This window comes from Panthera uncia, chromosome A2, assembly GCF_023721935.1.
Source record: "Panthera uncia isolate 11264 chromosome A2, Puncia_PCG_1.0, whole genome shotgun sequence".
NCBI lineage: Eukaryota > Metazoa > Chordata > Mammalia > Carnivora > Felidae > Panthera > Panthera uncia.
Window position 1 is genome coordinate 110,114,596 of NC_064816.1, and position 18,054 is coordinate 110,132,649.

At 39.5% G+C, this 18,054-nt stretch overlaps 1 protein-coding gene across 2 annotated transcripts in view; it reads right to left on the reverse strand.

Annotated features, from left to right (window-relative positions):
• Positions 1–18,054, reverse strand: part of RAPGEF5 (Rap guanine nucleotide exchange factor 5) — a 225,900-nt gene that overhangs the window by 171,132 nt on the left and 36,714 nt on the right. For both annotated transcript variants that reach the window (XM_049642887.1, XM_049642886.1), the window contains exons 2-5: positions 16,073–16,123; positions 14,003–14,109; positions 9,233–9,354; positions 7,389–7,557 (exon numbers count right to left, since the gene is read on the reverse strand). In XM_049642887.1, coding sequence (XP_049498844.1) covers positions 7,389–7,557; positions 9,233–9,354; positions 14,003–14,109; positions 16,073–16,123 — 449 coding nt within the window. The remainder of the gene's footprint in view (positions 1–7,388; positions 7,558–9,232; positions 9,355–14,002; positions 14,110–16,072; positions 16,124–18,054) is intronic.

Genomic DNA, 18,054 nt, shown 5'->3' on the forward strand with positions numbered 1-18,054 from the left:
CTTCCCCAAAGAGCACAATATGAGAATCTAATTAGGAAAAGTCAGGAATACAAAAGGTAGGTTTGGGACATAGGTACAGGAGACTTGAAGTTGATCTCCCAGTTAGAAGGGGTCAATCCAGCACCACGTCAAAAATCAAGGATGCCAATGCATTTCTCATCTTGATTCTACATATCAGGTTGAAAAGGTAAAGTTAGGCAGGATACGGAGGTGACAGGGTAGTGGGTGGTGGTAGCATTAGTGTATGTAGGGTGCCAAGGGGAGACAGGGATCTATACTTTGGTAAGTATTATTGTGCAGCTGGTATTAGGCACATGACTTGAGTGAAGGCACAGTCAGAGTGAGAGTAGAGAAAGAAGTCTGGAGCTCCCAGGACACTCCCTGTTCATGGGTCAATGCTACCAAAAGCAGGTTTATTATTATGCAGGTATGGTGAAGTCAAAAAATAAGGAGATGACTGCCACTGAAAAGATACACAGCAGTTTGGGAGGATTAATGTCTTAGTAATAATGAGCCTTGGGGCACCTGGGTGGCTCCGTTGGTTAAGTGTCCACCTCTGGAGTTTGGCTCAGGCCATGATCTCATACTTCGGGAGATCGAGCTCCAAATAGGGCTCTGTGCTGAGGGCAGAGCCTGCTTGGGATTCTCTCTCTCCCTCTCTCTCTGCTCCTCCAACCCCTTTCAAAATAAATAAATAAACATTTAAAAAAACAGATTAAGTAATCTAACCCACTAACATGGAGAGATCCTCTACTTAAGCCTTAATTTGTTTTTTGGGATTTTTTCCCATTAGACTGATGAAGTATTTCACATATAGCTCTTGCACACTTTTTAGATTTGTACCTAAGAATTTCATAATGTTTTTTTTGGGCCAGCATATAGAAACATAATTTTTGTAAATTGACCTTGTATCTTGTGAATTTACTAAACGCACTACTCATTAGTTCTAGTAGGTCTTCTCTAGATACCCTGGGATTTTCTATGTATCTGCAAAAAGAGGTGGCTTTAATTCTTTCCTTCTTATTTGTAGTATACTTTTATTTATCTTGCCTTATTACACTGACTCATGAAGAGAAGTGATTAAAAGGAGATACATTAGCCTTGATCCCAATCTTAGTGGGAAAGCATTCAGTCTTTTACCATTAAGTATGATATAAGCCATAGATTTTATGTAAGGTTTTATCAGATTAAAGAGGCTTCCTTAGATTTCTAGTTTTCTGAGAATTTTTTTTTTATCATGAATGGATACTGAATTTTTTTTAAATGTGTTATCTGCATCTATGGAATTTGTCATACAGTTTTTCACTTTAGATTAAATCTGGTGAATTACATCGATTGAGTTTTAAACTCTGAACCATCCTTTTATTCCTAGGATAAACTCCCATCTCTCATGATTGTATTATCACTTTTATATATTGCTGGATCCTATTTGCTAATATTTGTTGATGAGGATTCTGTTTTTCACATTTGCTTCCCTTTCTGAACTTTGTCCTAATAATGCCGGCCTCATAAAAGATGAGACATTACTTACATATGGTCGTATCACCACAGAGTCAAGCACAAATTTGTACCTTGCACAAACCTAATGGACAGTAAATGTCTGTTGAGAAAGAGTTGCCTTTTCCCAGACCTTCTTCTCCCTGTCCCTTCTCCTTACCTAAGCAAAGGAGCAAATTCAATTATCTAGGGACTCCAGACTCTCTTCCAAACTTAAATGCTCATGAAGCTAAACGTATGCAATTTCAGAAGTGTCAGTCAAGCAGCGGTAAGTACCAAGTTTGATAAAATCTTTGTCATAATGTTATTGATCTGGCTTCTTTGCATAGTATTTTGCAAATTTGATTGAATTAGCTTTCACATTTCTTATGAACCAAGCTCTTTCTGTATGGCTGACTTTTTGGAACTGCAGACTTCAACTCTGGTGTACAGGAGCCTTACTAGAAGTTAACAAAAAGTACTAATATGTGTCTCATCTGTCCATCCCAAGCCTGATTTAGTAGATCTCAGCTTATACCTCCTTCTTTTTGAAAGGATCATGGTTGAGAACCACAGCCATAGAGGTCACTTCCAAGTTCAGCTTCTGCCTTCTATTCACCTACCTGCCACCAGCTTATACCTCCTTCTTTTTGAAAGGATCATGGTTGAGAACTACTGCCATAGAGGTCACTTCCAAGTTCAGCTTCTGCCTTCTATTCACCTACCTGCCACCAAGTACAGAGGCCTGTCCCTTTGGCAAGTTCGGTAACCTTCCTTGCCTCAGTTCCCTCATCTGTAACTTCACACTGCCGTTGTGAGCAGGGAGTATTAACCATTACTGCTACTATTCATTTCATTGTTGTCACTGCCAGGGCAAGCTTAGGCCAAGTGACTAAGCCAGCTCTTCCCCAGTTTTTAAGTAGGGGACGCTTTTTACATAGAAATGGATCACAGACCCATAAACTCTATACATGTTGATAACACCAACACATGACATAAATGTTACTGTGAATTCTGGTAACCAACTATTTTGTTTTGTATCACCCATGTACAGTTAAGTCATTCTCTAGTCAATGTAAAGATAATGTTTGTCTTTTCTATAGGTTTAAGACACCATTGCAATCAGAGACTTGCTCCCCACCCTTCTCAAAGTCTGAGTTCTTCTTGCTGTGACTCACTGCTTCAGCCACATCAAGCTACCTTGCACTGCCTCAACCTGCCACCGCTCTCCCTAACGTCAATGCCCTGCACGCTGTTCTATCTCAAGTATCCTTTTGCTTCTCTGTCTAGAACGTGAAATCATGAATGCTAATAAATTCATCTTAACCCCTGGACTGAGATTTCCCTACAGTTGGCTAGTTAAGAATCTGAAGGTTAAAATACCATTCAATTAAGCACATAGCTAAATAACAATAATAAACATGTTTTTGTTTGTTTTTAAATAGTTAGAATCAGGAAGAGTCAGGCTAGGATGCCATGAGAGAGAGAGCTGTTTTAACAGAGGCCAAGTGGCTGAATAGGGGGTCTGTGGAAGCCACAGCCAGACCTCAGGAGCATCAGCAGTGCCAGTAGGCACCCAGGAGGGCACATCAGCCAGGCAGGACCAAGAGGCACTGACCGAGCCAAGATGGACAAACCCAGTTTATACAAGTCCCAGGCTCCACAGCGGATGCCAATACAACACCCCAGTTATACCTCAAGGGCCATTAGGGTGCCCATCTACTAGCAAAATCACTGGGGACGGGAAAGGGCCCACCCTGAGAAGAGAGCCTCCTCTACCAGGTTTAAGAGACCCATACTACTCACCACGTTCCAGAAGCTGTCTTGATGAGCAACAGGGAGTGGGCCTACACTGAACCTTTTTACCAAAAGGTGCCAAACACCTTTTAGCATTATCTTATTAGAATAATTCTACTGGATTAGACTAAAATTGTGGGGTTTCTTTTCCTTCTTTCTGGCTATCTTACAAGACAGAGGCTCACGTGGACAACAAACAAGAGATTGCTTAGAGGAAAAATGAAGACATTACATTTTTCTTTACACGTCTGAGTGTAGGAGGAGTTAAAGTTTAGCAATCCCCTAGAACTCTTTCAACAACAGTTTAAATGTTAACTGCCCTGTAATTGGAGACTATAGTTTCATGTATTCGAGGTTCATAGGCTCCATCCATTCAGAGCACTCCCACTCCCACCCATGGTGAGCTGGCACCTGCTGTAATGGCGGCTGCACTGGAACAGCCATGCTTCCTCACAGCCTACATTCTAAAATTTCTCACTAGTTCTTTTATTTTTTTTTAATTTTTTTTTTTAACATTTATTTATTTTTGAGAGAAGGAGACAGAGCATGAGCAGGGGAGGGGCAGAGAGAGACAGGGAGACACAGAATCCGAAGCAGGCTCCAGGCTCTGAGCTGTCAGCACAGAGCCCGATGCGGGGCTTGAACCCACAAACTGCGAGATCATGACCTGAGTTGAAGTCAGATGCTTAACCAACTGAGCCACCCAGGCGCCCCACAAATTTCTCACTAGTTCTGAATCAACTATGAGGCCGCCTTTCCCTGTGCTGTTACTTCAGCATCCCCAACCAACACCCTGCTCCAATCACCTACCCACACCCACACACACACAAGTGAGAAAAAAGTCACTTATAGGTCACTTAATTTGGCTTTCGTTTTGAATAAAATACCATGACTGTTATTTTTTCCTCCCTAAGATTGTACCTTCGACAACCTATTCACTCACTTCATTCAAATTATCTATAAAAGTTATTTTGTATAGAACAGGAATTTTGTTTCCTAAAATTAGCCTAGAAACCTGCAGCAGCTCCATTTCCCATCCTGCTTCAAATATTCTTTTCTAAATGGAAAAAAAGATCCACAAAATGCATTTACACAGAATTGCGTGTCATAGAGATACTAAGTGGCTTCCTTGCATAATTTTACAGAGACTTAGAAGATAGCACATTAGAGGGACCCGACGCAAAACCGCATACAAAGACCGGAATAGCCTTCAAATATCAAAAAGGCTATTAAAAGGAACATAGGACAGGATTTTCAGCTTGTGAATGGACAATGCAAATTAATGAATCAAGAGGACTTTAGAGGGCATTTTAGTAGAATGGATAAAAATGTTTTAACAGAGCAGAATGAACAACACAGGTCTAAGAATGACAGAGAAGAATGGAAAAATTTTTTGATGCAAACAGGAAGAGACCTAAGTTACAAACACTAGGACAGACATGAACTGGAGACATTGTGGAAGTTTTTGGTCAAGGTAGGACTTGGGCTCCCCCTTGGGGGGGGTGGGTAGAATTTGACTAGAAATGGAAAGAGGAAGAGGAAGGAGCAGAATATCACAGGGGCATGAGGGAATAAAAAGGTGTGAGGTGGAGGTGAGAATGAATGGAGATCACCAGACGAGAGCATAAGTTACCGTGGGGTCACATGCATCGAGCCACACGAAGGCTGTGCCATTACAGCTTGAAGAAGACATTGTCCTTGGGCACCTTTTCTCTGACCAGAATTTTTTTCAAGTCTGGATAACCTAAACCTAGCCTTTCCAAAATATGGCCAAAAATTTTACCCTGAGAGGTAGGCTTAGAAGTCTAGCATAGAAAAAGTGGTACACACACACACATTACATATATATATATATATATATATATATATATATACACACACACACATATATACATATACACATACATACACATACATATGTATCTCCCTCCAGAATAGACTTGCAGTGGTTCATTAATTTTATCTTTTAATAGTTAGTACTTACAATATGGGACAGATGGATCCATAGCTCCCCAATGACAATTTCCCCAGAGGAATTGCCACTCCTAATGCACATGTTCACATCACCACCAACAAAAAAATATCTGCTGATAAACAAGACATGCTCCGGCGATTCTCAACTCCAGAGGCATGACATTTGCGTTCAGGGACTGGGGTGACAAAAAACTGCAAGTAATCTGGAATTAATATTAGGAAAATTTTGAAAATAATTTTTAGAACTAGAGTAGACTCAGGCTTTCCCCATAACAAGGTCATCTCCGGTCTGCTTGCTAAGTCGGGAAGAAAGTTCTAGAGCTGAATCAGGAGGAATGCTTGCAAGTTTATTTCAGCTGCCCTTATGCCCCTGTTAACCTATGCATGCCCATGAGATTGCACACACTTCCATGTTGGGTTCAGGATGGGAAGTGCTTAAGAAGAGCTGCTGGAGAATGCCAGTCCCACAGAGTCCAAGCATGGCACAGACATTTCTAGCTTCAAAAGCACACCACTCCCTCTTGGAAAGCTTGTTAAAGTTTATTAAAATGTTCTTTGACTTTGCTCAGGAAATTCTACCTCCATTGAAAGCATATCAAGGCTAAGGAACATTTTCCGTACTTAGAAAACTCAGTGAAGAATTACGTTTGAATTTTGCTTCACCATTCCAAGGTCCTCTATAAACAGTGGTGGTGGTAAATTCACAACCATTCCCAAGTCAGTCTAACGTTTTTATAGTTTCTGTTTACAATGTCTTAGAAGAGGGAGGTAGAATGGCCCCCTAACTCCTGGAACACACTTGAGCAAGTGTTACAAAGCATGGGTGTTATAGCTAGACAGACATGGATTCAAACCCTAACACTCAGCTCACCACTTGTGTGACCTTAGACAGGTGACCTGACCTCTGTGCCTCAATTTCCTCACTTACAAAATAGCGATAATAAGAACTGTGTTCTAGAATTCATCTGATGATGAAATAATAAATATAAAGCAGTTAGCATAGTTCCTAACATAAAATGTGTTTCTAATATCAACCTATTAGCACAGTGTCTCATTAATATTCTAACACTTATTTCTTTTCTAAAAGCCTGGATTAACTGTTCAGTATTAAGTGTCTTTGTTTTTTTAACAAGAGCAACTCATCTTTGTGATGATTGTTTCTCTTTGAACCTACTCTTCCTACCCATGAGATGAGAGTAATACCTCTTGCCCTGCCATCTCAAGAAGGGAGACAGTCAACCGTAAGTATGGGAACACATTTTGAAAACTGAATACGTAAAAGTTATTGATGGCAAATTTTAATCTGAAATACATTATTCTGAAATAGGCATATCATGAATGCTGTGGAGAAACAAAGACATGTCAGGAAGCACCATATCAGGACTCAAGACCTGTTCCTAAGCCTTCTCTAATGAATTTTAATTCATTTTAATCATATAGTAATTCAATATCTCCATGTGATAGTGATTCACGCGTTTTATTTGCCAAATATTGCTTCTTGATTATTTTCAGAAAGGTTTTTGAGCTCTTTCTTAGGAAAGTCACGACTTGAAGAGTGGATTATATGTCAGTTATTATTTTAGTCCAACCTAAGCCAAATCATATTTATTCCTAATCTAGATCACTACTCATATAGTGATGATTAAATCAGACACGGCTCGTGGTACAGCTGGTGAGGCATGAACTTCTGGGATTTGAATACCAGTTCAGTCATTTATTAGCTGGATTTAATTGCCAGCAATTTCTTTTACCTTTCTTTTTTTTTTAAATTTTTTAAAAATGTTTATTTTATTTTTGAGACAATGTGAGAGACAGAGTGCAAGCAGTGGAGGGGCAGAGACAGAGGGAGACACAGAATCCGAAGCAGGCTCCAGGCTCTGAGCTGTCAGCCCAGAGCCCGACGCTGGGCTCGAACTCACGAACCGTGAGATCATGACCGTCGAAGTCAGACGCTTAACCGACTGAGCCACTCAGGCACCCCTCTTTTATCTTTCTGAACTAGCATCTGAGAAATGGGAATGGGACAACTATCTCCTCAAGGAGATAGTGGTCTTCAAGAGTAGGGCACGGTCCCTAGAGACAGTAAACATTCTCTGAATGAGTATAATTTTATAATGGAACAAAAAAGAACATCTACTTACAGCTCACAGATGCCAGCTTTGGCAGGAATGAGAGGCACAAGTTGCAGTAAAAGTTTGACACCATTCTGCCATTCTTCTTCTCTTTCAAATTCACAGTACAAATAGCTACATTCATCAGATGAAAACTGGTAGAAAACATAGGTATCTTGAAAGTATAAATTCTGGTCCACTGTTGGAAACAAAAAAGGGGTGGGTCCGTTTCTCAAAGTATATTATTAAGAGAGTCATAAACCAAATAATAAATTGAAAGCCCTACTAATTATTATGAGAACCCAGGGGAAAGACTATAATTATATATTCTAAGTCCATTCATGTTTACAATCCCACTGAATTAAAGGGGACTTACTGACCAACCCAATTTTTATTACTTGAGGCCTTAGCCAGCATCTTCACATGTATTTTATGACTTATGTGCTTCAGAGACAGGTGAAATCAGTAGCAATTCAAAAAGTGGGGAGAATTTTTTTTTATATGTCCCAAGGCAAACTAATACGTTTAATTATGTTAGTGATATACAAGTGTAACACTATGACAAGTTTCAAACCAGTGGTTCTCAATTGGGCGGGGGGGGGGGGGTAATGACTGTGCCCCCAAGGGACACTTGGCAATGTCTGGAGACATTTTTGGTTGTCATTACTAGAGGGTGCTACTGGCATCTGGTGCTAAACATCCTGTATGTACAAGACAGGCCCCTACAACTAAGAATTATCTAGCAAAAAATATCAATGCCACCAAGGTTGTTTTAAAAGAAATCAAGGACTGATCCAAAAATACATTAACACTTAATTTTTTTTGCTCACCACTAACATGAACCTCACAAGCAAGCAGGTAACATTCTTCAAAGATAGTCACTGATTTTCAATGTGAGAGTATCAGGTGCTAGGTGTTAATAATGCCTTGAAATTACACCCACATCCCCATCTGTACTCCTCTTGCACACTGGCACTTGGGGTATGCCTTTCTCAACCTTACTATGTTCTCTGACCCTCAAGATTTATTACTTAGAGGGAAAAAGGGGCTTCCTAGTGACTAACTAGAACCTTCATGATAGAGCCAAATAAAGAATCTGGATTGCTTGACTTCTAATTCTTCAATTCTCAGGGCTCAATTAGGAAAAGAGATATCTGCCATCTATTTTAGTTGCTAGTTAACATCAATTTTGTGCTCTTTTTAAACAGCTAATTTTCATAGGTCATATCTCTAATTGTTCATGATTAGTCAATTAAATGGCATACACATTCCACTCATAAAATCAGTTTCTGATAATTATTCTAAGTACACCTAGACAAATAATACATTTAGAGCAACTAAATATGTCTCTGATTAAAAAAAAAAAAAACAACTCAGGGGCACCTGGGTGGCTCAGTCGGTTAGGTGTCCGACTTTGGCTCACGTCATGATCTTGTGGTTCGTGCTCTGTGCTGACATCTCAGAGCCTGGAGCCTGCTTCAGATTCTGTGTCTCCCTCTCTCTCTGTCCCTCCCCTGCTCACGCTCTCTCTCTCTCTCTCTCTCTTTCAAGAATAAATAAACATTTAAAATTTAAAAAACAGAACAAAAAAATCTGTTAGGAGCCTTTTGGGTAGAGGAGAAGGTAAAAGAAAAACTCTTACAGGTAGTAGTCTGTGAATCAGCAAATACCTAATTATTTTTATAAAAGATGTGCAAAATAACCATCAAAAGATGACTGGTCACTTTTATTTACAAAATATGAGAGAATGCAAACATTTACCTGCAAAAGCAATTTCCATCCAGATTGTAACATCCTCTAGAAAATTCAAGTAAATTTTGTTCTGGTAGCTTAATAAAATAATGCTCTGCGCTTTCAAAACATATGATACTAACCTGATAACATAATTCCCATATCCAGTAGGAGCTGCCAGACCCCTATGGCCATAGATCTGCACTGGACAAAGGGACAGTGTTCTAGAAGCCAGTCTACCAGCTCTGACCCAACACAGCTCCTCCTGAACAAAAGGGAAGCCATTCATGGTTAAGACATTGTTGCAACTCATTTGCCAAATAATTGATATTTAATATCATCCGTTTCATAAGCTTTTTTAAACAAGCGACTCAATAATAATGAATCGGCACCTCTTATTCATCTTTCCAATTTCAGCTGAAATATCACTTCCTCAGGAACACTTGGAATCATATCCTCTTATACTCTTGCTTCAATCACCCAATGTTTAGTAATTGTACATCTTTCCAAATGAATACTATCTGCTTTCCTCACTTCAGAATCATTTTCAAGATATCAGCAATTATGTATATACCTCACCGTTAGACCCCAACAATTACAACAGTTCAGATACACAGGTAAGCTCTCAATACACGTGTTTGAATAAATGAAGGAATAAATTTAGCAATCCTTTATATAAAGATAATGCTTCTGCTTTGGTAAAACAAGTACCTCAAAAAGTGATGGCGATCAACTTTTGTTCAACTCTTTATAGATTTTTATCTAGTCTTTTTGAGAACCAATTAATTCCAAGATTACTCAAAGTTGGGACCATAGAGAGTGCTAAAGAGTTTTGTTTGCTACTCTACAGATTAAATCCTCAAATTTGTCTCCAAGAACAATAAATATGACCATTAATCTTTTCAATATAGTCTAAGTGATATGGCCATGCAGCCTAGATCACAAACCCATAAACCCAGCTGTGCGTGATAGACTCCACTCACCACATATGCAAAAATATCCTCTGCAATCTGTTTTAAGATCCACAACTGCATTTGAAGAATGCCCCAATCTGGGCACTAAAGCAGTATTTTCATGCCACTTTTCCATCTTTATCAGCCTCAGATGAAAAACCGAAAGAAGACAAGTTTCTGAAATATGGTTTTTCATTTGCAAAAATCTCACTGAAAACCATTCTCCCTTAAAAAAAAAAGTCACCAAAATGTTTCTTTTAAAAAAATGTATCATGTAAATGGTTATCTTTATTCAATGTTTGGTATTTAAGAACCAAAACATGTCAATATTTTATTCCTAAAACAGAAAAGTATTGCCATGAGATGTTGTATTTTCAGGTGTGAAGGAAAAATAAGCTTTTCTTACTGAGATATTTGGTTTTGGGGTTTTGAGTTTTTTTATGCACAATGTGGGGCTTGAATTCATAACCCCAAATATCAAGTCATAAGCTCTACCAACTGAGCCCCTCTGCTAAGATATTTCAACAAATATCCCAGCTTGGGTAAGTCTAACTTTTTTTTTTTTGGTAAAGTGCCACTATATGAAAGGTACTCTAAGGTGATTAGGGCAACACCAGACATGTTCACTTGCAGGTTAGCTTTAAGACATTAGAAAGATTAACTGTCAAATAAATGGATGTTTTCTGAAAAAAGAGAAAACAGATTGCAATAAACTAGGCAATTAGACAAAACAGTCAATATTAACTTCTAATTCTATAAGACACCTTTTATGTTAAAGGCTCAAAGTGTTAATTAATTCCTCAATGCCTCTGTCAATTAGCCAGCATCTTTGGGCTTGTAAAGTACTTTTATCCTAGGGATTTAAACACTGTATTATTGTAATCCTTTTCTCAGAACAATCCAGTTCTCCGTCTGTTCTCACCTGGAATAGGACACAACCAAACATTTACTAACAAACTAAAGAGGCAACTTGCAAAAGGTCACTAGGTGGATGAATACGTTTGCTTGCTCGCAGATGATGGGGAAGAAGTTTCTTAGACTGGGGCTTCTCAAAAGTGTGTTTAGAAGCACATGGGGGATTTGGTTAATGTGCAGATTCTGATGCAGTATGGCTGGATGGGGCCCAGGTGATGCTGGGAGCCCCAGTTCCCCAGTTCTACCTTCTCCATGGGAAGAGTTCACTCTGTCTTGGGCAGCGGGGCTGAGTCTATATTCCCAAACAGGATATTGCCATGACAATGCTAGTTAATAAGAGCTCCCCCAACCCCCAGCCAGCAAGCTATGGTTTCAGTTGCCCATGATCCCTTTCTTCTCTACCCCCAACTTTATCAAATTATGTTTCAAATATCCTTCATTAATCCATCTACACCAGGGAACACACCATTAGGGATAGGGATAAACACTATTAACATCACCAAAGCAAACAAAATGAGGTGAGGTGCCCCTGCATTGAACTCCCACTCCCCTGACTTGCTGGCCAGGTCTGCAACAATCCAGCTCCCATACCCAAACCTACAGGACTTAGGGGAGAGCAGCGAGGAAAAAAAGGTCTGCATGGAAGGCAGCAATCTCAACACCCGCAGCAGTTCTTACTCCAGTCTTGTACTGAATCCAGAAACCGTTGGGGGTACATGTAGATCTAACTACAGTTGCAATACTAGGTGGGAACATTCGATATGGAGGTGATTAGCTATAAGGCCAGTGTGGCTGTTACAACAAAACATTAATTTGACCCATTTCTGGAGCTGAAAATTTGATTTCTCCTGGTCTCCTTCTGCCTCCAGTTGCATTTTTAGCAATTAATTCACGGTACTGCAGACAGGACCCTAATCTCAAATGTAAATGGGGTGATGGTATTTAGAGACCTATTCGAAGTCTCAGAAACCAATATGATTTTTCTTAGAGTGCAAAAGCAATAAAAACATCTCAACATTTTGAAAGTAATTCTCATGTAGTACATGGGGAATACCTTACCTTGATTTACTACCAAATGAAAAGGACTCATCCTAGGCAACCATATTAGCACTTTATCTTTAAACCCAAGGCACTAATTAAATCCTTGGTTAATTAAAAATAAGAAGTTCTGGCCCAACCACTGGGAATCTGAAATAGCACAGCACATGCTCTCTCCCCTTTCTACTCCCACTGAACCCTAAATATGTTCAAAGTGGCATGGATGGTTCTTTTCCATGAGCCTTATTAATGTATATCTCCCAATGCTTTTTTCCCTTCTATATCCATGGAGACCACATAAAGAAACTGAGGACAATGACAGATCTTACACATAGCCTTGTGTGGTAGGTAAAATGAATCCTAGGAGCCTGCTTAAGACTAGACCAAAGACTTATCCACCCTGTTTTAGTTTTTAAAAAATGAAAAAAAAAAATCAGATGGATTTCAAATTGATATCATCATCTGTTAAAAAAAAATTACAAAGGCTCTATGTGAAGTAGTCTAGCCATGACTGCAGCCTCTCTTCCCCCCTGTTGTTGTCTACTTGGCCTGGGCTCTCAGCGAAAAGTTCTCAGACCTTGGACTATGAATTCCTTATAAGGGGGAGGGGAAGCTTTTTTCAAGAGGTTCATGAGTCCATATACACAACATGTTATGTCAACAGAACACATCATGTCTAACGTGGGTCATGTTTTTCAAGACCTATGTATATACTAATGTGGTTAATTAAATATGGGATTTTAAAGTAATAATTCATTATAGTTTTCCCACCCTCCCTCCTACCCTTGTCAATGGTGCCTCAGAAAACAGTTTCTGCCAAGTGTTTGATTAGAAAGAAGTTGGTAGCATGGGATAGTTAGTGACTAGAAAAGAACATGAAGGAACTATCTAAGGTGTGGATAATAGTTACATAGGTGTATATAATAATTAACGATTCTCAAGCTGTACCCTTAAGAATTGTGCATTTTCAGTCATGTCTCAATAAAATGGGAGTCTTCTTACTCAAACAGGTCGAGAATCACTATCCCCCAAACCCATGCCATGATGAAATTTTTCTCAACTGTGACAAATGGAAAAAACAGGAATATTACAATGAATTTGTGATAAAGCTGAGTTAACTTAAAGAAATATCCTTTTTCTGAGGATCTTTCCTACTTTTTTTTGGTAACATTTTTTATGAGTACTCTTCCTGTTCTTTGTGGTATATTGCAATCTTTTCAGTAAGAAAAAATAATGGTAATAAATGCCATAGTTTTCTCTTTTTGTTCAATTTTTATCATTTTAATTTGGTATTGTTTGATATGGCTTAATACCTTTACTTGACAAAATAAAAAGCTGACAATTTACTTTTGTTTTTTCTTCAAATGGCTCCACGAATGAAAACGTGTTCTAAACTTACTAAGCGACCATTCTTAGTCCAGCTGCTTTAAAACTGACCATTAGCCCATCTATTTACTCTCATACCCCCACCCCCTTATTCACAAGCCAAGGCAGAGAAATGCCAGCTCTTTGGACCCGCCCTTCCCCCTCCTTGCAGGGCCTGAGGAGGGGCTCATCCTCACCTGGCAACTTAGAGCACAAGTTCCCCTCTCCCATGGGCCCCCAACAAGTCCTCAAAGAGCCTTGGTAAGGTTCCTGAAGCGGGGGCCTATATTTACTGAAGTCGCATTATAGCACGTGCCCAATAAAAATCTTATAAAACATCACATTTCAGAGGAAGCAGAGCAGAGAGTCTCTGAGGAACTCATCCACACCTGCTGCTGGAGATTCCACACCCTAACTTCAGAACCAGGAGTCTCCTGTCAGCAAATACTCAGCTGAATTTAACTAAAAGAAAAACCACCACCAGTACCCCAAACGGACACTTCAAACAAACCCTCCCAGCACTGATATAGCCCATCTCTCTGTAATCAACTTTACCATTTTATCACATTTTTGGGTTTTTTGTTTTTGTTTTTTTTTCTCCTCAAGGAGAATTTCTGACAAGGTGTTAGAAAACTGTGTTACCTGTAAAATCCCTTGAGGTTCACTCTGTCTTTTATCAGGTCAGCAGCCTGAACAATAATAATATTCCTCAATGCTCTTCCCGCACAAGAAGAATTCTCTCCATAAATCTAAAATGGAAAAGGACAAATATTCTCTGTAGATTCAGAATAATATAATTTGTGAGCTGCCAACAGCATACTATACATGAAAGAAAATCATGACCACCTCCCTAAGTTCAAAACATTTTAGCCTACGTATCTACAAACAACTGCCTGTTTTATTTTTGCAATTGGTCCACTTGTGCTATTAAAGCTACAATAACTATTTTCCAAATGCTAAACTGCTTTAGCCATGAATCATCTTTTATATGAAGTTTCCAGAGCAAATCAATTTTTTTAAAAAAACACTGTTTCTATTAATACAGCAAATGGAAGAATATTTATAACATATGACTCTGCCATATTGATAATGCATTCATGTAAAAGTCTTGGAAGAGAGGATAGTAATTTTTTCCTATCTGGTGAACATCTCACACTGTGACACAATGCGATAGGGCTACGGTCTGCTTTGCTTTTAAGCTTCACTCAGCTTCAGAGCTCATAGTTAATTCCAAGCATTCTGGTTTCACCTACTTCGTGATTCCACCTAGCTGATGAAAATTTTATTTAACTTCCTTTTGAATCTCCTAACACATCCGTATGTATTTCCGATTCTGGGAGGTTGAAGGAGGCTATTTCTCAGATCTAGAGAGCTCTACGTCCTACTTTATATACCTACCTTCTTTCTCTGTAATTGGCACCTTCCTCCATAGTACAATGCTACCTCACAAAAGAAGCAAAGTAAAAATGAACAGTCTTCATAAGTAAAGGTTCTTGAAACTCAATGTATACTGGGGATGTGTGCTTACATGTGTTTACTTGTTTCTTGGTGAACTCTTTCTGCACCTACACAATTGTACATCTATAAAATATTTTATATCTTCTCTTGAAGCAAACTGATGGATAATATATTGACTATGTCTTGACAGGGAACACTTCAACCCCATCTTATGCTTCTCTAGTATTCCTATTATCACCTCCCAAATACAGCCTGATGACAAAGTGAGAATGGCAGGAAGTTATTTATTTTTAACATGTTAAAACTGTATATTAAAAAACAAAAAAACACGTGAAAACTCTACACCAAGTCAGATGACAGACAGTACTTCCCTAAAAGAGAAGTCAGCTGACACTTGATGGGTCCTGACAAGGTACCAGTATTCATTCACTCAGTCATTCAAAAAACATTTGATGAGCAGCTACCAGGCCCCATTCTAGAAGCTGTGGATATAGTAGTGAACAAGGCCCAAAAGTTCCAGACCTCACAATGATCACAAGTCTCTTGTTACTCTTAAACAACAAAAAACAGGGGCGCCTAGGTGGCTCGGTCGGTTGAGTGTCCGACTTCGGCTCAGGTCATGGTCTTGTGGTCTGTGAGTTTGAGCCCCACATCGGGGCTCTGTGCTGACAGCTCAGAGCCTGGAGCCTGATTCAGATTCTGTGTCTCCCTCTCTCTCTGCCCTTCCCCTGCTCATGCTCTTTCTCTCTCTCTGCCAAAAATAAATAAACATTACAAAAAGAAAAATTTCTTTAAAACAAAAAACAAAACAAAACAAAAAACCTCTGCCAACCGATTTTTAAATGTAACACAATGAAGTCTTCCCCATCTTTTTCCAATGAGCATACGGAGATATTATATTATTAGATAACTATAAAGACAATCCCCTTTTACACAAAGGTTTTAGTGTAAAATAGACACACGGTATTTTTAAAATAGCGGATATCAACACAACAAATTGAAAAATATATATTATGTATTAACTCTGCATTTATGTAAGGACTTGGAAGATGGGAAAATACTTTTTTCCTATCTGGTGAACATCTTGCACCATGCCACAATTATCAGAGCATCTCAAACACCTTCAGTTGTGTCATCCCCAGGTGAGGAAGACGGCCTGCCCAGGAGCAAAGCCAAGGGCTGTACCTAGAAGAGTCTACACCAGGATTTATAAATCATCGTTTCAGAAAATGCAGTAAGAGAAAAGAATCATACCTGGGAAGGAGTGTGCTCAAGGTATGGATTGGAAATTCTTCTCGATAGAGTCTATTTTGAAAGAAAGAAAAGGAAAAACAATTAGAACAAATCTTTGTACTGTAAGAGACTATGTCTGCAACACGGCAGGCCCAGCAGTTGTCCAAGCCAAAAAACGTGTTTAAATCTCAAGTCATAGGCCATAGAGGATTAACGTCTTTATTCTCATTCAGTGTAACCATCTGGTCGGCATTCATTCAAATGGGACAGATTATTCCATTTGAATAGCATCTCATCTAACTTTAAGAAGCACATTAAAAAGACTGGGATGTTTTCATACTTGTCGTTTAATCTCCATGTGATATTGATTCTGTTTCTCCTTTCCTTTTCATTTCCTCTTTCACCCGCTCACTCAGACGTTCACCACTATACATCTGAACTGCTGCCTCAGCTTCTCAGTGGCTCTCCCTGCCCTCTGGTCATGCCCCCGCAGGCCATCCTGCAAACCTCAACTCTACAAATGCCCCCAAGTTGCCCCCTTGACTTACAGTGCATCTCTAACTGCTTATGTGAGTTAATCCAAACCAGCACAGTCTGCCTCCAACAGGTTTCTCCTTCCACCTCCCTCCACGACAAGACCCACTCATCAGGAGAGGCCCCCATTCCTACTTGCCTGGGCTCACACCATTCTCCACATTACAGAGTCCTCCACCTTCTTGACACTTCCCTGGATCCCACTGGACTTAGTCTTTTTTTTTTTTTTAATGTTTACTTATTTATTTTGAGAGAGAGAGATAGAGAGCAAATGGGAGAGGGGCAGAGAGAGACAGACAGAATTGCCAGCACACTCAGCGCTGTCAGTGCAGAGCCCGATGTGATCTCATGAACCATGAGATCATGACCTAAGCTGAAATCAAGAGGTGGACACTCAACCAACTTAGCCACCCAGTGCCCTTTTTTTCCCCACCTGACTCTGAAGTCCAGGTTTCGTGCAGTCACCTCCTGGGTGAAGCGCCTCCCCCTGTCCCAGTCCACTGGGGTTTGTCCCTCTTCACAGCTCTGCTTCTCTCTACTAGTCATGTGGCAGCTCCTGGATGCTCTGGGCTGTTGGCTGTCATTCTCTGTGTGCATTTGCCTAACTCATCCTTAAGCTCCTTGAGGGAGTGCTGGCAGTTTATAGGGCTTTGCTTTCACAGCACTAGCACACAACCTTGCACACAAATCAATCATTTCTTTCGAGATATTTACATCTATTAAGTATCTGCTGAATGATTTGAATGGTGGAAGCTAATTTTTCCTACCTAACAATCCAGTAAGCCACACCATCACCCACATATGCTTCAGCACAATAGAAAACTATTATCATTTCCTATTGTGGTAGGAGAAAAAGAACAGAGCAACTAACATTTACTGAGCTCCCAACCTATGTTTAAAAGCTCTTTACACCTCTATTCCAAGGCTTGCTGCCTTTTCAGATCCCATAGTCTTTAGTCTGCCGCCTCCAGTTCTCAGGATCATTTGCTAAATTACAAAACATTCCCTGCCAGTCATGGTTTTCCAGCATCCAAACCTTCCACCAAGCCTTAACCTAAGACAGAATTCCCATTCTGCATCTTCCCCACTGCACATGCCTCCCATATTACTTATCTTAATTAAACTGAAATGAATATATAGACTCTATTCAGAAATGCGAATCGGTATATTCTGCTAAAGATTTGCTGTGGCTTCAAAGGAAAGGAAATTCACAAAGGTAGATAGGCCATTTTTAATCCCTAGGTCTTAAAATAAAACATCCACCCACCCCTTCTGGTGTTGTCTATACACGCTCCAAATCAGCCCTTCTCAGGCCTTCTGTCGTCTGGGCCTACGTAATATATTCACTTATTGAAATACCAAACAATTTAAAATTTGCATATGCACTAGCTTTATCATTTCAAGATGAATCATCATAAGTGATTTTTTCTTTTCCCCCTTAAACAGACTTTTAAAAATCAATCTGGCAG